This window comes from Notolepis coatsorum (assembly GCF_963971535.1).
Source record: "Notolepis coatsorum genome assembly, chromosome: 19".
NCBI lineage: Eukaryota > Metazoa > Chordata > Actinopteri > Aulopiformes > Paralepididae > Notolepis > Notolepis coatsorum.
Genome location: NC_140183.1, coordinates 1,265,593 through 1,288,101, shown reverse-complemented (window position 1 = coordinate 1,288,101; position 22,509 = coordinate 1,265,593). Strand labels below are relative to the sequence as shown.

The 22,509-nt window shown below is 42.3% G+C and overlaps 1 protein-coding gene across 11 annotated transcripts in view; it reads left to right on the top strand.

The window, feature by feature from the left end:
* The window catches only part of LOC311246640 (plectin-like), a gene marked incomplete at its 5' end in the record, with an annotated part of 146,553 nt that extends 127,445 nt beyond the window's left edge, over positions 1-19,108 (top strand). For 10 of the 11 annotated variants that reach the window (XM_084336794.1, XM_084336793.1, XM_084336792.1 and 7 more), the window contains 3 exons: positions 10,478-17,632; positions 17,845-17,940; positions 18,130-19,108. In XM_084336794.1, coding sequence (XP_084192920.1) covers positions 10,478-16,642 — 6,165 coding nt within the window. In that variant the 3' untranslated portion in view covers positions 16,643-17,632; positions 17,845-17,940; positions 18,130-19,108. The remainder of the gene's footprint in view (positions 1-10,477; positions 17,633-17,844; positions 17,941-18,129) is intronic. The other variant, XM_084336790.1, reaches the window with a different exon arrangement.
* Between the last annotated feature and the right edge of the window lie 3,401 nt (positions 19,109-22,509).

The following is a 22,509-nucleotide window of genomic DNA, read 5'->3' as shown; positions in this document are numbered from 1 at the left end:
CTTAGCACAAACGAATGGAAGTGGACCACTAGCCTATAGCTTAGCACAAACGAATGGAAGTGGACCACTAGCCTATAGCTTAGCACAAACGAATGGAAGTGGACCACTAGCCTAGCTTAGCACAAACGAATGGAAGTGGACCACTAGCCTAGCTTAGCACAAACGAATGGAAGTGGACCACTAGCCTAGCTTAGCACAAACGAATGGAAGTGGACCACTAGCCTAGGTGCTTTTGGCCAACAGCTAGGCTAGCTGGTCTATCTTTTTGTCTACTCTGGAGAAGATAGTAAGCACATTTCCCATAATGTAGGCATGTTCCTTTAAAAAAAATTCTAGCTCTCATAGTTTGTTCATCAGGCCGTGAGCACTTGGCTCTGGAGTTATTCACACAGGGACCGTGTTTTGTTAGTTACAAAAAAAAAAAAAAGGAATATACTATATTCCCCATTACTCATTAAATGAACTTATTACTCCCTGGGAGCAGTAATTAATTTGTGTGTGTGTGTGTGTGTGTGTGTCCCAAGATTCCCAGAATTGTCAATTGCTTCTCTTCTTACCTTCCGGTACAACAGGCTACTTGGCCTCTGCGCCTCTGTGTGAATGATCATGTCTTTCCACCAAATAGCAACACCTCACAGGGCTTTGAAAACCTGAGAACTGCGCTGAGCTAGATCATTGTTTTCAACGGAGGATGCAAACGTGACGTGCCCAGCCTTGGAATCCTGCAGTGTGCAGAGCACAATGCTTCTTGTTTGAGGGGTGTGGTAACTGGAAACCAGTAGCTTTTCTTCCTGCAGCATAATAACTATACTATGTTTATTGTATCTTAGTTGGGTCAACATTGAGACAGTTTGGGGCAGGTGCATTATGTTTATTTTATCTTAGTCGGGTCAACATTGAGACAGTTTGGGGCAGGTGCATTGTGTTTATTTTATCTTAGTCGGGTCAACATTGAGACAGTTTGGGGCAGGTGCATTGTGTTTATTTTATCTTAGTCGGGTCAACATTGAGACAGTTTGGTGCATTGTGTTTATTTTATCTTAGTTGGGTCAACATTGAGACAGTTTGGGGCAGGTGCATTGTGTTTATTGTATCTTAGTTGGGTCAACATTGAGACAGTTTGGGGCAGGTGCATTGTGTTTATTTTATCTTAGTTGGGTCAACATTGAGACAGTTTGGGGCAGGTGCGTTATGTTTATTTTATCTTAGTTGGGTCAACATTGAGACAGTTTGGGGCAGGTGCATTGTGTTTATTTTATCTTAGTTGGGTCAACATTGAGACAGTTTGGGGCAGGTGCATTGTGTTTATTTGTATCTTAGTTGGGTCAACATTGAGACAGTTTGGGGCAGGTGCATTATGTTTATTGTATCTTAGTTGGTTCAACATTGAGACAGTTTGGGGCAGGTGCATTGTGTTTATTGTATCTTAGTTGGGTCAACATTGAGACAGTTTGGGGCAGGTGCATTGTGTTTATTTTATCTTAGTTGGGTCAACATTGAGACAGTTTGGGGCAGGTGCATTGTGTTTATTTGTATCTTAGTTGGGTCAACATTGAGACAGTTTGGTGCATTGTGTTTATTGTATCTTAGTTGGGTCAACATTGAGACAGTTTGGGGCAGGTGCATTGTGTTTATTTTATCTTAGTTGGGTCAACATTGAGACAGTTTGGGGCAGGTGCATTGTGTTTATATTATCTTAGTTGGGTCAACATTGAGACAGTTTGGGGCAGGTGCATTATGTTTATTTTATCTTAGTTGGGTCAACATTGAGACAGTTTGGGGCAGGTGCATTGTGTTTATTGTATCTTAGTTGGGTCAACATTGAGACAGTTTGGGGCAGGTGCATTATGTTTATTTTATCTTAGTTGGGTCAACATTGAGACAGTTTGGGGCAGGTGCATTGTGTTTATTTGTATCTTAGTTGGGTCAACATTGAGACAGTTTGGGGCAGGTGCATTGTGTTTATTTTATCTTAGTTGGGTCAACATTGACACAGTTTGGGGCAGGTGCATTGTGTTTATTTGTATCTTAGTTGGGTCAACATTGAGACAGTTTGGTGCATTGTGTTTATTGTATCTTAGTTGGGTCAACATTGAGACAGTTTGGGGCAGGTGCATTGTGTTTATTTTATCTTAGTTGGGTCAACATTGAGACAGTTTGGGGCAGGTGCATTATGTTTATTGTATCTTAGTTGGTTCAACATTGAGACAGTTTGGGGCAGGTGCATTGTGTTTATATTATCTTAGTTGGGTCAACATTGAGACAGTTTGGGGCAGGTGCATTATGTTTATTGTATCTTAGTTGGGTCAACATTGAGACAGTTTGGGGCAGGTGCATTATGTTTATTTGTATCTTAGTTGGGTCAACATTGAGACAGTTTGGGGCAGGTGCATTGTGTTTATTTGTATCTTAGTTGGGTCAACATTGAGACAGTTTGGGGCAGGTGCATTGTGTTTATTTGTATCTTAGTTGGGTCAACATTGAGACAGTTTGGGGCAGGTGCATTGTGTTTATTTTATCTTAGTTGGGTCAACATTGAGACAGTTTGGGGCAGGTGCATTGTGTTTATTTGTATCTTAGTTGAGTCAACATTGAGACAGTTTGGGGCAGGTGCATTGTGTTTATTTGTATCTTAGTTGGGTCAACATTGAGACAGTTTGGGGCAGGTGCATTGTGTTTATTTGTATCTTAGTTGGGTCAACATTGAGACAGTTTGGGGCAGGTGCATTGTGTTTATTTTATCTTAGTTGGGTCAACATTGAGACAGTTTGGGGCAGGTGCATTGTGTTTATTTGTATCTTAGTTGGGTCAACATTGAGACAGTTTGGGGCAGGTGCATTGTGTTTATTGTATCTTAGTTGGGTCAACATTGAGACAGTTTGGGGCAGGTGCATTGTGTTTATTTTATCTTAGTTGGGTCAACATTGAGACAGTTTGGGGCAGGTGCATTGTGTTTATTTTATCTTAGTTGGGTCAACATTGAGACAGTTTGGGGCAGGTGCATTGTGTTTATTGTATCTTAGTTGGGTCAACATTGAGACAGTTTGGGGCAGGTGCATTGTGTTTATTTTATCTTAGTTGGGTCAACATTGAGACAGTTTGGTGCATTGTGTTTATTTTATCTTAGTTGGTTCAACATTGAGACAGTTTGGGGCAGGTGCATTGTGTTTATTTTATCTTAGTTGGTTCAACATTGAGACAGTTTGGGGCAGGTGCATTATGTTTATTGTATCTTAGTTGGGTCAACATTGAGACAGTTTGGTGCAGGTGCATTGTGTTTATTTTATCTTAGTTGGGTCAACATTGAGACAGTTTGGGGCAGGTGCATTGTGTTTATTTTATCTTAGTTGGGTCAACATTGAGACAGTTTGGGGCAGGTGCATTGTGTTTATTTTATCTTAGTTGGGTCAACATTGAGACAGTTTGGGGCAGGTGCATTGTGTTTATTTTATCTTAGTTGGGTCAACATTGAGACAGTTTGGGGCAGGTGCATTGTGTTTATTTTATCTTAGTTGGGTCAACATTGAGACAGTTTGGGGCAGGTGCATTATGTTTATTTTATCTTAGTTGGGTCAACATTGAGACAGTTTGGGGCAGGTGCATTATGTTTATTTTATCTTAGTTGGGTCAACATTGAGACAGTTTGGGGCAGGTGCATTATGTTTATTTTATCTTAGTTGGGTCAACATTGAGACAGTTTGGGGCAGGTGCATTGTGTTTATTTTATCTTAGTTGGGTCAACATTGAGACAGTTTGGGGCATTGTGTTTATTGTATCTTAGTTGGGTCAACATTGAGACAGTTTGGGGCAGGTGCATTATGTTTATTTTATCTTAGTTGGGTCAACATTGAGACAGTTTGGGGCAGGTGCATTGTGTTTATTTTATCTTAGTTGGGTCAACATTGAGACAGTTTGGGGCAGGTGCATTGTGTTTATTTTATCTTAGTTGGGTCAACATTGAGACAGTTTGGTGCATTGTGTTTATTTTATCTTAGTTGGGTCAACATTGAGACAGTTTGGGGCAGGTGCATTATATTTATTTTATCTTAGTTGGGTCAACATTGAGACAGTTTGGGGCAGGTGCATTGTGTTTATTGTATCTTAGTTGGGTCAACATTGAGACAGTTTGGTGCATTGTGTTTATTTGTATCTTAGTTGGGTCAACATTGAGACAGTTTGGGGCAGGTGCATTGTGTTTATTTGTATCTTAGTTGGGTCAACATTGAGACAGTTTGGGGCAGGTGCGTTATGTTTATTTTATCTTAGTTGGGTCAACATTGAGACAGTTTGGGGCAGGTGCATTGTGTTTATTTTATCTTAGTTGGGTCAACATTGAGACAGTTTGGGGCAGGTGCGTTATGTTTATTGTATCTTAGTTGGGTCAACATTGAGACAGTTTGGGGCAGGTGCATTATGTTTATTTGTATCTTAGTTGGGTCAACATTGAGACAGTTTGGGGCATTATGTTTATTTTATCTTAGTTGGGTCAACATTGAGACAGTTTGGGGCAGGTGCATTATGTTTATTTTAGAGATTAGAGTAATTTTATTGTCATTTCACAAGAACAAGTACAGAATACAACGAAATGTTGGCATCAACCAGAGTGCAAAGGAGCGGTAGCCGTACATACAGCAGAATACCGTAAAACGTGTATATTTGGAGTATATATGAGAAAGCTACGGAGTAAATATGCTAAGCTAATGTATTTGCAGTATTATATATAGAGTGGTATGAGTATTAATACAATAATAATAACCACTCTAGCCAGTGTTTTAAATGATATTAATATATATACACAGTATATGTGTGCAGTGTTATTTTACATTGTTATTATACAGTGTTATGTGAATAAACTATAGGTTGGATATATGTAGTAATGACGGTAGGTATGAGTACAGTTTAAGACAGATGTAGGCAGTATAGGCAGAAGATAAGTGTGCATTTTAATATAGAGTTCAGAGTTCGACAGAGGCCTGGAGTAGTTTTAATGGCGGGGGGAAGACTGTCTCTGTGATGCAGAGTTCAGTAAGGTGACAGCAGCTTAGGGGAAGAGGTTGTTCCTGTGTGCCTACTGGTCCTGGAAACTGATATTCCTGTAGCGCCTCCCAGAGGGAGGGAGGGAGTTTCAAGTTTCAAGTTTCTTTAATAGTTGTCATACAGAAGTACAGAATACTTTCATACAAAATGCTTCTTACTGTTACGCTCCAGAGACTGTGCTAGACAAGATAGTATCAAATAACATAGTATAGCATGTAGTTTAGAAGAAGAAAATGAGGTCACAGTGTTCGGTATAGACATATGTACAATGTTCTGAGTTACCATATAATATACAATACTATGCAGTGTACTAATACAGTACAGTACTATCTAGTGCAAAGCAGAAATGGGATGAGGTACAATTTAGGTACAATTTACAGTAAGGTGTACGAGTTGTAGTGCAATCCTTCATCAATAAATATAAAGTGTGGGGAGTGGGTGCTACAGTGTGTTTGTTTAAAGTGGGTGTGTGCTATAAAGTGTGTGGAGTGGGTGCTACAGTGTGTTTGTTTAAAGTGAGTGTGTGCGTGTGGATGTGTGTGCTATGTGCGTTTGGTGGTTGTTGTTGTGTAGGGGAGGATCTATGGTGGTTGTTGTTGTGTAGTGTTCATTCATTGTTCGTTTAGCAGCCTGATGGCCTGGGGATAGAAGCTTCTTCTGAGTCTTTCTGTGCTCGCCTTGAGACTCCGGTATCGCTTGCCTGACCGCAGCAGTTCAAAGAGGCAGTTGTTCGGGTGACTGGAGTCTTTAATGATTCTCTTAGCCTTGCCCTTGCAACGCTTGTTGTAAATGTTCTGGAGGGTGGGGAGCCCCCCTCCAATTGTGCGTTCGGCTGAACGTGTCACTCTTTGTAGTCTGCTTCGGTCTTGTGCAGTGCTATTCCCAAACCAGGAGGTGATGTCAAGATGCTCTCTATTGTACATGAGTAGAAGTTCTTAAGGATCTTCTGACTGACTTGGAACTTCCTTAGGCGCCTGAGGAAGTAGAGGCGTTGTCGTGCCTTCTTCACAACACTGTCAATGTGTGTGGTCCATGTCAAGTCCTCGGATATGTAGGCTCCGAGGTACTTAAAGCTGTTGACTCTCTCAACCGGTGCCCCGTCGATGCTGAGGGGGCTGTAGTCCTTGACCCCCGACCTCCTGAAGTCCACAATCATCTCCTTTGTTTTGCTGACGTTCAGGGAGAGGCTGTTTTCCTGGCACCATCCCGCCAGGACCTTGACCTCTTCCAGGTAGGCCCTCTCGTCGTTGGCAGAGATCAGGCCCACCACCACTGTGTCGTCAGCAAATTTGATGATTGTATTGCTACTCCGCTGAGCCACACAGTCGTGTGTGTACAGGGAGTAGAGGAGGGGACTCAGAACACAGCCCTGGGGGGCCCCTATGTTGAGGGTGATGGATGAGGAGGTGCAGTTGCCTGCTCTCACCACCTGGGGTCTGCCAGTCAGGAAGTCCAAGACCCACTGGCAGAGGTCATAGTTCAAGCCCAGGTCCCTGAGCTTGGCTATGAGTATGGAGGGGACTATGGTATTGAATGCCGAGCTGTAGTCGATGAATAGCATTCTCACATAGTTCCCCTGCCTCTTGTCCAGGTGTGATGCTGCTGTGTGCAGCACATGGGCTATGGCGTCCTCCGTGGACCTGTTGGGGTGATATGCAAATTGCAGAGGGTCCAGGTTGATGGGGAGGGAGGAACAGATGTAGCCCTTCACTAGCTTCTCAAAGCACTTCATGGCTATGGAGGTGAGAGCTACATGGCGGTAGTCGTTGAGGCAAGCAGGCTTGGATTTTTTGGGTACAGGGATAATAGTGGACTTCTTCAGGCAGGTGGGGATGACAGCCTGTTCTAAGGACAGGTTGAAGATGTCAGTGAATACTGGGGCCAGTTGGTCGGCACAGACTTTTAGGACGCGGCCGGGGATGCCGTCCGGACCTGCTGCCTTCCTGATATTCACTTTTTTAAAGGTGAGAGATGTCCTGATGATAATGCGTGCCTTCCTCAGACACCGTTTGTGCTGGACAGCCTCGATTGTAGGGAGTGATGTACCGGTGATGCCTTGGGCGGTTGTTGTCACCACCCTCCGCAGTGCTTTCTGATCCGAGGCAGAGCCGTTTCAAGACCAGATTGTGATGCATTTAGCAAGTATGCTTTCAATGGTGCATCCGATGTCCACCGGGATCTGAGGAGACAGATGGGGTTTCCTCAGTCTCCTCAGGAAGACGAGACGCTGGTGAGCTTTCTTGACCAGGGTTTAGGTGTTGAGGGCCAGGAATTTTAAGCTGGAGAATTTTAAGCTTGACCTCCGTCCCCATTGATACAGATGGTGGCATGTGTCCCTGCCTTGGTCTTGAAGTCCACGATGAGCTTCTTGGTTTTGTTGGTGTTTGAGGGCCAGGTTGTTGGTGTTTGAGGGCCAGGTTGTTGGTGTTGAGGGCCAGGTTGTTGGTGTTTGAGGGCCAGGTTGTTGGTGTTGAGGGCCAGGTTGTTGGTGTCGAGGGCCAGGTTGTTGGTGTCGAGGGCCAGGTTGTTGGTGTCGAGGGCCAGGTTGTTGGTGTCGAGGGCCAGGTTGTTGGTGTCGAGGGCCAGGTTGTTGGTGTTGAGGGCCAGGTTGTTGGTGTCGAGGGCCAGGTTGTTGGTGTTGAGGGCCAGGTTGTTGGTGTCGAGGGCCAGGTTGTTGGTGTCGAGGGCCAGGTTGTTGGTGTCGAGGGCCAGGTTGTTGGTGTCGAGGGCCAGGTTGTTGGTGTTGAGGGCCAGGTTGTTGGTGTCGAGGGCCAGGTTGTTGGTGTTGAGGGCCAGGTTGTCGGTGTTGAGGGCCAGGTTGTCGGTGTTGAGGGCCAGGTTGTCGGTGTTGAGGGCCAGGTTGTTGGTCATCACATTTAAATGAATAGACAATTATCTTTTCCATAATTATGAAATAACTGTGTTACTGTAGGGTCAACTGTATTCCCTGAGTCACATTTACCTTTTTCATTCACTCAAACCTTTATTTACACATTGAGATTGCCCTCATTGGGGTAATAAAAACGTATAAAAAGTTAGAAAAAGGTCAAAATAAAACAAGAACACAATGACAAAATAGGCACCAATAGAAAACACAATAAAAACAAAGTACAGTAAAGTACGGGTTAAAATAAAACAGATGAAAAATATATTAAAACATTATTAAAACTATTACACAATGTACCAGGAAGGTTCAAAATCATGGCCATAAACTGACCACAGGTCATTCCAGGACGTTTGTGCACTAAAACAAAAGGCAGACTTTCCAAGTTCAGACTGTGCATGAGGGACCATAAGCAAACGCCATTAATAAATCAATAAGTCATTTGAGCGGGTTAGGTGGGGTCCAGAATTCCAATCTAGCATTTTTGCAATATAAGGTGGTAGCTTTCTGATAATGGCCTTATAGATAAACACATGCCAGTGATTATTAGGCCTCTCTGTTAGATAATACCAACCCACCTTATCATAGATGACACAGTGGTGACTCTATCATAGCTACAGTATCACCAGTAATACATCTGAGGGCAGAATGATAGACAGTGTCCAGATGTTTAAGAGTGCACGGAGCAGCATTTATATCAATGACATGTCTATAATCCAACACTGATAGGAAAACTGCTTCAACAATCATTTTTTATTTTTTTCTAAACATAGGGAAGTTGCCTCTATTTCTATAGGAAAAGCAAGTGTTCTGACTCAGTATGCTGACAGGATCATCTATATGTGGTATTTGAATGTAAACGTATCATCAAGCCAGATACCAACATACTTATATTCAGCAACTCTATCAACAATACAGTAGATAGATAGATAGATAGATAGATAGATAGATAGATAGATAGATAGATAGATAGATAGATAGATAGATAGATAGATAGATAGATAGATAGATAGATAGATAGATAGATAGATAGATAGATAGATAGATAGATAGATAGATAGATAGATAGATAGATAGATAGATAGATAGATAGATAGATAGATAGATAGATAGATAGATAGATAGATAGATAGATAGATAGATAGATAGATAGATAGATAGATAGATAGATAGATAGATAGATAGATAGATAGATAGATAGATAGATAGATAGATAGATAGATAGATAGATAGATAGATAGATAGATAGATAGATAGATAGATAGATAGATAGATAGATAGATAGATAGATAGATAGATAGATAGATAGATAGATAGATAGATAGATAGATAGATAGATAGATAGATAGATAGATAGATAGATAGATAGATAGATAGATAGATAGATAGATAGATAGATAGATAGATAGATAGATAGATAGATAGATAGATAGATAGATAGATAGATAGATAGATAGATAGATAGATAGATAGATAGATAGATAGATAGATAGATAGATAGATAGATAGATAGATAGATAGATAGATAGATAGATAGATAGATAGATAGATAGATAGATAGATAGATAGATAGATAGATAGATAGATAGATAGATAGATAGATAGATAGATAGATAGATAGATAGATAGATAGATAGATAGATAGATAGATAGATAGATAGATAGATAGATAGATAGATAGATAGATAGATAGATAGATAGATAGATAGATAGATAGATAGATAGATAGATAGATAGATAGATAGATAGATAGATAGATAGATAGATAGATAGATAGATAGATAGATAGATAGATAGATAGATAGATAGTATTAGCCGGCCTAAGACGTCAGAAATGTGATGCAGCTGCATTGCTTTACTCTCATCAGTCCAAAGTGCTCTACAATTATTGTACAATTACTAATAGACCTATCTCAAACCCTGCCCTCTTTTCTTGATCCTCCAATCACAACTGTCGCGTATTCTAGCTTGTGTAGAGCTAATAGATCTTGCTCACATAGAGTAGTCTAAATATCTTGTTGGTCAGCATATTTGCCCTTGCCATACACAGCAATAGCTAAAATGTAACCTCTGTGTGTCAAAGCAGTCTTAGCTTTTTATGATTTGAATAACAATCAACAGTTCATATCCTTGGCTGACTTGTCAAGCTATCTGTGAAGTTTGATCTAAGTCTGATAAGAGATATGTGAGTTGTCAAAGTTATGGACAAACACACACACACACAAGTTATTACTGCCTTGCTCATAGGTTTAATAATAATAATAGCAGTGAAATAGATACAAAATATATATTGCTTACAATATATATTTTTTCACCCTTTAAAATGTTATAATCACAATAATTAGATTGATTATACAATTATAATTGATTATAATTGATTATAATTAGATTGATTTCTGTTTTTTATTTTGATTCCATATGCATAAGCAGAGTGCATTGCGCAAATTGTAGCTAATATAGATCGCATAGAAAATGTGTGGAGAATGTGCTGCTGGACGCAACACCGAGCCTCTTGTAACTCTGTGGTGTTTTCTCCCTCTCTGTTCTCCTCCACAGATGGCTGACGCTCAGCAGAAACAGATCCTGCAGGAGAAGACTCTGCTCCAGCAGACCTTCCTGACGGAGAAGGAGATGCTGCTGAAGAAGGAGAAGCTCATCGAGGACGAGAAGAAGAAGCTGGAGATCCAATACCAGGGGGAGCTCAAGAAGGCCCAAGCTCTGAAAGACGAGCAGGAGCGGCAGAAGAAGCAGATGGAGGCGGAGAAGGACAAACTCAAAGCCACCATGGACGCCGCTCTCAGCAAGCAGAAGGTGGCCGAGCAGGAGATGGAGAACAAGCAGAAGGAGATGCAGGAGCTGGAGAAGAAGAGGCTGGAGCAGGAACGAGTCATGGCCGACGAGAACCAGAAACTGCGCGACAAACTGCAGCAGCTCGAGGAAGCTCAGAAGGTTCCCGTGAATGAAGTGGTTGCCGTGACAACAGTGGAGATGACAAAGAATGTCTTCAACGGCCAAAGTGTGGGAGACGAGGTGGACAATGCGGCTCAACAAAAGGATCCACTGGCCTTTGATGGCATCCGTGAGCCGGTCCCTGCAAGCAGGCTTCATTCACTTGGCCTTTTGACCAAAAAGGAGTTTGACAAGCTGAAGAAAGGCAAAACCACTGTGGAAAACCTCAGCCAGACAGATAAACTTAGAACAATTCTGAAAGGAACGAATTGTATCGCTGGTTTGTTGACACCATCTAATCAGAAAACATCAATCTATCAAGCGATGAAAGAAAAGAAGATTACTCCAGGCACTGCCATGATCCTCTTGGAGGCACAGGCAGCCACAGGTTACATAATCGACCCCATTAAGAACCAGAAACTCACCGTCAATGAGGCTGTGAAGGAAGACGTTATTGGACCTGAACTGCACAACAAAATGCTCTCTGCTGAGTGGGCCGTCATTGGCTACAAGGACCCATACACCGGTGGTACCATCTCCGTGTTTGAAGCTATGAAGAAGGATCTGATTGAACACGATCAGGCCATTAGAGTCCTGGAGGCTCAGCTGGCAACCGGCGGCATCGTTGACCCAATCAACAGCCACCGTGTCCCCGTTGAGACGGCTTACAAACAAGGACAATACGACGCAGAGATGAACAAAATCATGGAAAATCCCTCAGACGACACCAAGGGATTCTTCGACCCCAGCACACAGGAGCCCTTGACGTACGCTCAGTTGATGGAGAGATGCACCTCTGACCCCGAGACGGGTCTGCTGCTGCTGCCGATCACAGACAAGGCTGCCCAATGCTCACGTATATACACAGAGGAGGAGACCAAGGATGTGTTCAGCACAACCACTGTGTCCGTGCCGTTCGGAAGATTCAGCGGAAAGACCGTGACTATCTGGGAAATCATCAATTCCGAGTACTTTACGGACGAGCAGAAGAAGGACCTGCTCCGTCAGTACAAGACGGGCAAAATCACGATAGAGAAAATCATCAGGATTGTAATCACTGTGGCCGAGGAGAAAGAGAAGAAGAACGAAATTGCGTTTGATGGTCTGAGAGCACCCGTCACTGCTGCAGAGCTTCTGGAGTCCAAGGTCATTGACAAGGATCTCTACAACAAGCTGCACAAGGGCAAGAAGACGGTCAAAGAAGTGTCCGAAATGGAGCCTGTTCACAAAGCACTGAAGGGCACAAACTGCATCGCGGGTGTGGTTATCGACTCGACCAAGGAGACGATGTCCTTCTATCAAGCTATGAAGAAGGACATGATGAGGCCAGGCAATGCTTTGAACATGCTGGAAGCCCAGGCCGGAGCAGGATATGTGGTTGACCCTGTAAAGAACCAGAGGCACACCGTTGATGAAGCTGTCAAAGCAGGTGTCGTTGGTCCCGAGTTACACGAAAAGCTGCTTTCCGCAGAGAGGGCTGTAACTGGCTACAGAGACCCGTACACTGGGAAGACTGTGTCTCTCTTTGAGGCGATGAAGAAAGAGCTCATCCCCAAAGAACAAGGAGTCAGACTGCTGGATGCACAGCTGACCACGGGTGGCATCATTGATCCAGTGAAAAGCCATCGCATCCCTCATGACGTTGCCTGTAAGAGAGGCTATTTTGATGATGAAATGAAGCAGATTCTGAGCAACCCCAATGATGAAACAAAAGCCTTCGTTGACCCCAAAACACAGGAAAATGTCACATACTCAGAGCTATTCAAGAGGTGTGTTACTGACGAGAGAACCGGCCTCCGACTCCTCCCCCTGTCTGGACAAGCTATCAGTGCAATGGACCAACAGACATACAGCGAGGTCCAAACCAAAGAGGCTATGACACAGGCGACTGTGGAGCTTGCTTCTGGACCATTCAAAGGAAAGAAGATGACCATCTGGGACATGATCAACTCTGAATATTTCACTGAAGAGCAAAGGCTTGACCTTATTAGGCAATACAGGTCAGGGAAGGTGACAATTGAAAAGATCATAAGGATTGTTATCACAATTGTAGATGACAAAGAGACCAAGAAGAGAGAACAGTCCAGCTTCAAGGGACTCAGAGCTCCTGTCCCAGCTAGCTCTCTATATGACTCCAAGATCATTGACAAAAACACCTTTGATCTCATACAGCAAGGCAAAAAGACACCTGCACAAGTCAGTGAGAATCCCAATGTCAACAAATACCTCCAGGGCTCTGAGGGTATTTCTGGCATCTATCTGGAGCCAACAAAGGAGAAAATCAGCATCTATCAAGCTATGAAGAAAAAGCTGCTCAGACACAACACAGGCCTTTCACTCCTCGAGGCCCAAGTTGCAACTGGCTACCTCGTAGACCCAGTAACGAACCATTGTCTGTCAGTAGATGAAGCTGTCAAGACAGGCCTCATTGGCCCTGAGCTACATGAGAAGCTGCTCTCTGCTGAAAAGGCTGTCACTGGCTATAAAGATCCATTCACAGGCAACAAAATATCTCTATTCCAAGCCATGCAGAAAGACCTCATCCTGAAAAAGCATGCCATGCCACTATTAGAGGCACAGATGATCAGCGGAGGAATCATTGACCCTGTGAACAGCCACCGTGTTCCAATTGATGCCGCGTATCAAAAGAACCTCTTGAGCAAAGAAATTGCAAACAACCTCTCTGAACCATCGGATGACACCAAAGCATTCTCAGACCCCGACACAGATGAGACCGTGACGTACAAACAGCTGAAAGACAAGTGCACGAAAGATCCTGAAACAGGCCTTAACCTCCTCCCACTCTCCAAGCCTCAGTGTCCGACTGTCGTGGAGAAGACCTACCTCTACACAGAGGAGCAGACACAGGGTGACCTGGCCCTCACCCAGATCGACATTCCAATTGAAGGCCTCACTGGACAGTCGATGAACCTCTGGGATCTCATGAACTCCAATCTGCTTCCAGAGACAGAAAGACAGAAGCTCATGGATGAATACCGCTCTGGTCAGCTCACTAAAGAGCGCCTGATTATCATCATTATTGAGATAATGGAGGAGAGAGAAATTATCAGAGGAGAGAGTGCGACGTCATGCACCATGATCAGGCGGAGGGTAACCATCGAGGAGCTGTACAATGCCCGCATCATTGAACTAGAGACATTCAACCTCCTTAAACATGGCAAGAGGAACATCAGTGACATTATGGAGATGACTAGCGTGAAGCAATATCTCTATGGCACAGGCTGTGTTGCTGGGGTCATGACTGACTCCAGCTCTAAGATGAGTATCTACCAGGCAATGAAGAGAGGTTTTATAAAACCAGAAATAGCCATCAGCCTCCTAGAAGCACAAGCTGCCACAGGATTCATTGTCGATCCAGTGAAAAATGAAACACTCACTGTCGACGAGGCTGTGCGTAAGGGTGTGGTCGGCCCTGAGATCCACGATAAACTGCTGTCAGCCGAGAGAGCAGTGACAGGATATAAAGATCCATACAGTGGAAAGATCATCTCGCTCTTCCAAGCCATGAAGAAGGATCTGGTTCTGGAAGATTATGCCCTGAAAATGTTGGAGGCTCAAACATCTACCGGGGGCATTATTGATCCTGAATTCCAATTCCACCTCCCAGCAGATATCGCCACACAGAGAGGATACATCAACAAAGAAACCAATGAGAGGTTGACTGACGATGTGAAAGGCTTCATTGACCCCGTCACTGAGGAGAAGCTGTCTTACTCTCAGCTGCTCAAGAGATGCAAGTTGGACGGTGGGCTCCGTCTCCTCTCCCTGGGAGATAAGAGGCTGATGTTCAAGGGTCTGAGGAAACAGATCACAATGGAGGAACTTCTACGCTCACAGATTATCGACGAACAGACTGTCACTCAGCTGAATGAGGGTCTTATTTCAGTGGAAGAGGTCAGCACTAGACTGTCAAGATACCTTGAGGGCACTAGCTGCATCGCTGGGGTTTATGTTGAGTCATCTAAGGACCGTCATTCAATCTACCAGGCCATGAAGAAGAACATGATCAGGCCAGGCACTGCATTTGAACTGCTTGAGGCCCAGGCAGCCACAGGTTATGTCATTGACCCAATCAAAAATCTCAAACTGACTGTCAATGAATCGGTCAGGATGGGGATTGTAGGTCCAGAATTCAAAGACAAACTCCTCTCCGCCGAGCGTGCGGTGACAGGGTACAGAGATCCCTACTCAGGCAAGACAATCTCCTTGTTCCAAGCCATGAAGAAGGGACTCATCCTGAAAGACCACGGTATCCGACTCCTCGAGGCCCAGATCGCCACCGGTGGAATCATCGACCCAGAGGAAAGTCACCGTCTGCCAGTCGAGATGGCCTACAAGCGTGGTCTCTTTGATGAGGAGATGAATGAGATTCTGACGGATCCATCAGATGACACTAAGGGCTTCTTTGATCCCAACACGGAGGAGAACCTAACATACCTCGGGCTCATGGAGAGGTGCATGACGGACCCAGACACCGGCCTGGTGCTTCTGCTGCTGAAGGAGAAGAAGCGTGAAAAGAAAACATCTTCCAAGTCCTCGGTCCGTAAGCGCAGAGTGGTCATCGTGGACCCAGAAACGGGCAAAGAGATGACCGTCTACGAGGCCTACAGGAAGGGGCTTATCGATCACCAGACCTACCTGGAGCTCGCGGAGCAAGAGTGCGAATGGGAAGAGATCACCATGACCTCCACCGATGGCACTGTGAAATCCGTCATCATCGACAGGAGGTCGGGACGGCAGTATGACGTCGACGAGGCTATGTCACGTGGCCTCATCGACCAGAATTCTCTCGATACTTACCGTTCCGGTAATCTGTCCATCACTGAATTTGCCGACATGCTGTCTGGAAACACGGGAGGCTTCCGCTCCCGTTCGTCTTCCTTTGGTTCCACCACCGGCTCCACTTCCTCCTATTCTATGAGTCCCATACCCACCATTAAGGCCCCTGCGACCATCTGGAATGACCCTTCAGAAGAGACCGGCCCCGTGGCTGGAATCCTGGACACAGATACCCTGGAGAAGGTGTCCATCACAGAGGCCATGCACAGAAACCTGGTGGACAACATCACAGGGCAAAGGTTGCTGGAGGCCCAGGCCTGCACAGGTGGAATCATTGACCCTGCAACTGGGGAGAGATTCCCTGTCACTGATGCCACTGAAAGAGGCCTTGTGGATAAAATCATGGTCGACCGCATCAATCTGGCTCAAAAAGCATTCAGTGGATTTGAAGACCCCAGAACCAAACTAAAGATGTCTGCCTCCCAGGCTCTAAAGAAGGGTTGGCTGTATTATGAGGCTGGTCAGCGTTTTCTGGAGGTGCAGTATCTCACCGGTGGGCTTATTGAGCCCGATGTCGAGGGCAGGGTCACATTAGATGAATCCATCAAGAAGGGCACAATCGACGCCCGCACCGCCCAGAAGCTGAGAGATGTCAGTTCGTATTCAAAATACCTAACGTGTCCTAAAACCAAACTCAAGATCTCCTTCAAAGATGCCATGGACAGAAGCATGGTCGAGGAAGGCTCTGGAATCAGGCTTCTTGAGGCCTCATCACAGTCCAGCAAAGGACTCTACAGTCCCTACAATGTCAGCGCGTCAGGGTCCGCCGCTGGCTCTCGGAGTGGCTCCAGGTCTGGATCCAGATCAGGCTCCCGGAGAGGGAGCATCGACGCCGGCACCGGCTTCGGCAGTCTGAACTTCTCCTCCTCCTCCTTCACTTCCTCCTCAGCCAGCTATGGCCGCCGATTTTAACACAGATGAGCTAGCCCTAGACCTCGCTGCCAAACAAAAACGAGGGGCCTCATCCACGACGACATAAATGCACACTATAGTTGCATAATACATAGTAAAAATAGTTTAGACAGAAACAAAGAAACAACAATTTATTTATTCTGCTCTGCATGGAAATGGCTGGGTAATCGAAACTGCATTTTTTTCATATATAATAGATGTCTAAACAACCTATGTTTAACATGTACAGCCTTAACAGCTAAGAATTACTAGAGAAAACACATCTTCCATACTATTTCTTTGCTATTGATTATCAAGTCAATTTACATTTTTGAAAGCAAAGCATTGAATTTAATTCTTTCAGTGACCACAATCGATTTTATAGTTTGCATTTACACTCGTTAACAGAACTTGTATACTTAATGCCTTCTGAAACTAATATATACTGTATGTACTTTGAACAGAGATATTTTTCCAGTGTTTTCTTTTCCCTTGAAACTTAAAAATAGTTGTCCTCTATTTTTTGTTATCTTTTTGAAAATACTCAATGAGATATTGCCAACATAGATGTAGGTAATGTTTTTTTTTAGCAGATTCCAAAATATATAGATGCCTTCACATTTTGTTATGTTTGTATAGTGTTTCACCAGAGGATTATTTTTTTTTATGTTCAAATGTTACCTGGCTAAGTAAATCAATAAGCCAGATAGTTGCAGAGCAGAATAATAGCTACAAAAGACACTATCAAATGAAACACTACAAAATATAAAAACACTGGACAAAGTGCCACAAACTAAACCATATACGTAATGTTATGAAACCGACCTCGCACCCATCTTCTCCCTGCACTCACGCCCCTGCATCTCCTGTAGACCGTTAGACACCCTCAGTTCATCACATCACATTGTTGGACCCCCTTCCCCCTCCCCTCAGTCAAGTGTTCCTGGTAAAGTGTCCCAAGACAGTGTCCTGGTCTCCCCGTCCGACTCGCCTCCTGTTGATTTGGTTCTTGTAAGTTCTGTTCTTTTGGTTCATTGTCTTTTTGTTACGTTTTCTCACGTGTTTTGTTTTTTATATCCATTCCATCACACCACATTCATGTTTTATACCCCCCCCCCCCCCCCCCCCCCCCCTGACCCAAGCAACTGACCCAAGTATTATTGTCCCAGTTTATTGTTACTAATTACCCAAGTACTTTATCCTTGTTTTTGTTTTTCTGACAGCTTCCAGAAACCTTCAGAATCCAACAGGGGAGTCCAGACACTCAGGTGGGCGGAGCCAGTGGACAGAGTCGCCAGCATCCTCATCCAATCATGCAGGTAAATATAATCTTGAGGAAATATGTATACAGTACATAGACCATATCGATCCATTTGCCACTTCTTTTATTTGCAATTTGTTTTTCATCAAAATTATTTTCTAATATTTATTGTTTTTCGTTTTTTTGGGGTCCTGCTGCATGGTTTTTTAGTTTGCTTAAATCCATTATTTTTTTGTTTTGTTTCTAGATCTGCCCATTGGTTAAAACCCACCCCACCCTCCTCCTCCTCCATTGTCCATCCCATTTGAAGAGCGCTGAGGCCGGCGGCCATGACGCATCCTCGGGATACTTTACTAGGAACAGCCTTGTCACTCATCAACTTTCTCCATTACTCATTACTTGAACGTGGCTTTTCATCGTTATATGTCCACGTGTTCTTTTTTGGATAACACTAATAATATACACACAGTGTTGTGTGTAATAATAATATACACAGTGTTGTGTGTGATAATATACACAGTGTTGTGTGTGATAATATACACAGTGTTGTGTGTGATAATATACACAGTGTTGTGTGTATGGACCTTCACACATGGTTGATCTTATGAAGATGAACAGCACTTCACTTGTCCAGTCTTAAGTCCACCATGTTGTCTCACCGTCGACTCAGACGAAAACCAAAGTCACTAACGAAACAGGATCTAGCCAAATACGACACGTTAGTTAGTTAGTTAGTTACACCACCATTGCATGAATGTACGTATTTTACGCAATTAATGCATTTCAGTTGACTTTATTTGCTGCAGATTTCTTTTTTGCAAACTGAGAAGAATAGCTTGAAGCTTTTGTTATTACCTCCTTTTTCCATGACAAGTATTTTTCGTTGTTGTTTTTTGAAAGTTTCCTACTTCTGTACATCCTTATGTTCTGTTTTCATTTTCCATCATATTTTTGATATATTATCAATTTTGCCTTGCATGTTTTTACTAACTTTACAAAGAATATTTTGGGGAAAAATATAGATGTAAAATGAAGAGAATTGGAAATGTTACTGCTCAGCAAAACCTTTGTTGTCAAATGCTGATTTAAACATGAGCAACATATTTAATCAAAACTAACTGGTTGGTTTTGCTTATGGGCAGTTATTATAGCTTTTAATGGCATGGTGAGTGAATTCTGGTGTATGCTTTGAAGATAACAATATTGTGTAAATAAATGTGCGCTGAAGAGAACCTCTTTGTCATCCATACTTTAATATGAATTCGTTTTTTTATTTAGCAATGATTATATTTCCTACTACTACAGTATTTATTTACATTCACTCAAACACGTTACACACAATCTAATACATGTAAGTCAACATATAATTACATTTAGTAAACACTCCTAGATAAATATAATTGTCATCTACCTTGGCCTTCTATATGCCCCTGACTGAATGAAAAAGTTTATTTTTAGCATAAAACATTTTTCTCCAAACAACTCACGATATCTTGTTCCGTCGAACCAAACAATCATAGCAACAAATTAAAAAAACATTAAAAGAAAAACATTAAAAAAAGAAAAAAAGATTGGCAGACATGTCCAAAAAAGGAGTAGAGGGAAGCTAAGCTTATTGATCCCTACCCCCTTACATTTATATTTGTTCTTCCATAAATGTTACTAGATATAACATAATTTAGTGTATTACAATATAGAATATACTTTTACTTATATTAAAAGATTACAAGAAAAAAAACTTGATTCACATGACAGCAGTGAATATAGTACAGCACTACATACACAATATAACATAACTTTGTTTATCCTCAATACTCATTTCTGTATTTTTCCAATGTGTATTTTTCTTTGCTGCTTTTTAAATTGTGCCACATGTTTACTCATGTTGTGTCTTTTGCCACAAGAGGGCACTGTTAGATTGATTTATCACAGAATCACAAGTAACATACCAATTATTTAGTAAACCAGTGGTACCCCAAGTAGGACCAGGGGTTTTAAATGTCACTATTATTTTATTCATCAGATATCACAGCTATATTATCTAACAACAGAAATATTATCAGACTGTGGTTATTCCTCTAGCCCTCATGTTGTGTTAGGAATTGGCACCACTGCCCGTTGTTAGCGGGTCAATGTTGACCCGGGGTCTAACTCAGTCCTGACCACTAAAAAGAAAGGAGTATCACTCAATATAGTTAATACTACATCCTAACTAACATTATATGCATTCATAACCATATAATCCCATTGTAATTAGATTTTATGGCCCCCGAGACACATCATGGCCCTTATTTTTAAGATGAAAATGAGGTTGTTCAATCATAATATACTAAATGTGAAACCCATAATGTTAATAATGTTTTCTGACTATAATAGAACAATATTAGAATATAACTTCTGAAAAAAAGTTTAGTATATTTATTATTATTTTATTTATTTATATTTAGTATTTTTATAGTATAGTTTTACCTTGCCGGGTCAAGAATGACCCGAACACCACAGTCGTACCTTTTTTTTCTGCAGATACCTTCAGAATCTTCAAAATGGTGAAACATAGTTTTGCTTATATACGTGTTGTGGAGGATATCATAAAGCCTTGTTCTAATAAAATCAACTACATGGTAGTTATTACATATTATAACCTTGAAACGGGTCGCTGGAGACCCTAACACCACCTAAGGGCTAGTAAACCATACACTCAGTATTTGAGAACAATATGAACCCACTTACTGTACAATATAGTGTTGTAATCAACAATGTTCTTGTAGTACACCTGGAGGACATGCAGTGTGGGCGGAGCTATTTGGTGGGTGGCTGTCACTCAAAGCATTCTGCTAGTATGGGTGGAGCCAAGCCAATATCAGGCTGAAATCTTGAGGCTGGAAAACGATGCTTTTGAGTACTCCATTAGAAATATAAAACAATGATTTTTTTTTTTTAAATAAACCTTACAGATGTCTTCCATAGACTCACAGGAATTGTGTAAAGTTGCCCAAATAGTGCTAGGAATAGCATTGCATGTCCCCTTTAACATAACCTTAAGGACCAACATTCACTTAACATAACCTAAAGGACCAATATTAATTTAACATAACATTATATCTGGGCCTTTAGATCAGTATAAAAGTCAAAAGGGGGGAGGATCATTTGATGCTGTTGGAGACACGTTGCCAGTTAGGTCCAAGTGCCTCTAATGTTTCCCCCTTTTCCCTTCCAAATGAAAGATGGTGGGAGAGAACTCAAAAGTCCAAATTACGTTTTATATCTTTAGTATTGAATACATAAAGTGTTACAAGAGAACAGCTGGATCCCTGGAGCACTGTTCGAAACTAGAAGTGATCTGTTTGGCTGTGGTGCTCTATACCCTCCTCCCACCACCTTTACCACACAAAGAAGCATCCTCTAAGAGCAATGTTGGTTCACTCTGTTTCAAAGAAGCATCCTCTAAGAGCAATGTTGGTTCACTCTGTTTCAAAGAAGCATCCTCTAAGAGCAATGTTGGTTCACTCTGTTTCAAAGAAGCATCCTCTAAGAGCAATGTTAGTTCACTCTGTTTCAAAGAAGCATCCTCTAAGAGCAATGTTGGTTCACTCTGTTTCAAAGAAGCATCCTCTAAGAGCAATGTTAGTTCACTCTGTTTCAAAGAAGCATCCTCTAAGAGCAATGTTAGTTCACTCTGTTTCAAAGAAGCATCCTCTAAGAGTTTCAAGTTTCTTTAAGTTTCTTTAATAGTTGTCATACAGAAGTACAGAATACTTTTATACAAAATGCTATTAATTGTGTTAGACAAGATAAGTATGAAATAAAATAGTATAGCATGTAATAGAAGTAAAAATAGAGGTCACAGTGTTCAGTATAGACATATGTACAATGTTCGATGCAGAATAGAAGTAACTGAGTTACCATACAATATACAATATACTATGCAATGTACTAATATACAATACTATATAGTGCAGAGCATAAATGGGATGAGGTACAATTTAGGTACAATTTACAGTAAGGTGTACGAGTTGTAGTGCAAATCCTTTACCAATAAATATAAAGTGTAAAGTGTGTTTAGGTGTTCTAAAGTGTGTAGAGTGGGTGCTGCAGTGAGTTGTTTGTTTAAAGTGAGTGTGTGCGTGTGGATGTGTGTGCTGTGTGCATTTGATGGTTGTTGCATAGTGTTTATTGTTCGTTGAGCAGCCTGATGGCCTGGGGATAGAAGCTTCTTCTGAGTCTTTCTGTGCTCGCCTTGAGACTCCGGTATGTTCTGTGCTCGTCTTAAGACTCCGGTATGTAAGAGCAATGTTAGTTCACTCTGTTTCTAAGAGCAATGTTATTTCACTCTAGGGCTGACCCCCATTAGTCGAATAGTCAACTAATTGATCGAAAGGAGCCGTAGTCGACTGCCAACCTCTTAGTCGAATGCAAACATTTTAAAAAGATTTAAATCATTCTTTCCAAAAGCAAAGAGGCCTAGAAGCGTGGCTAACGCTAATGGCACGCATACCAGAGGCTAACTGCCTAAGAAAACAGGCACAGAGGCACTGAAAGAGGATTTCACCCGTCTAATGAACACACTAGACTAGACAAATATCAAGATGTATCCATCAGTGGACCAATTGCATGTTTTCGCAGAGAA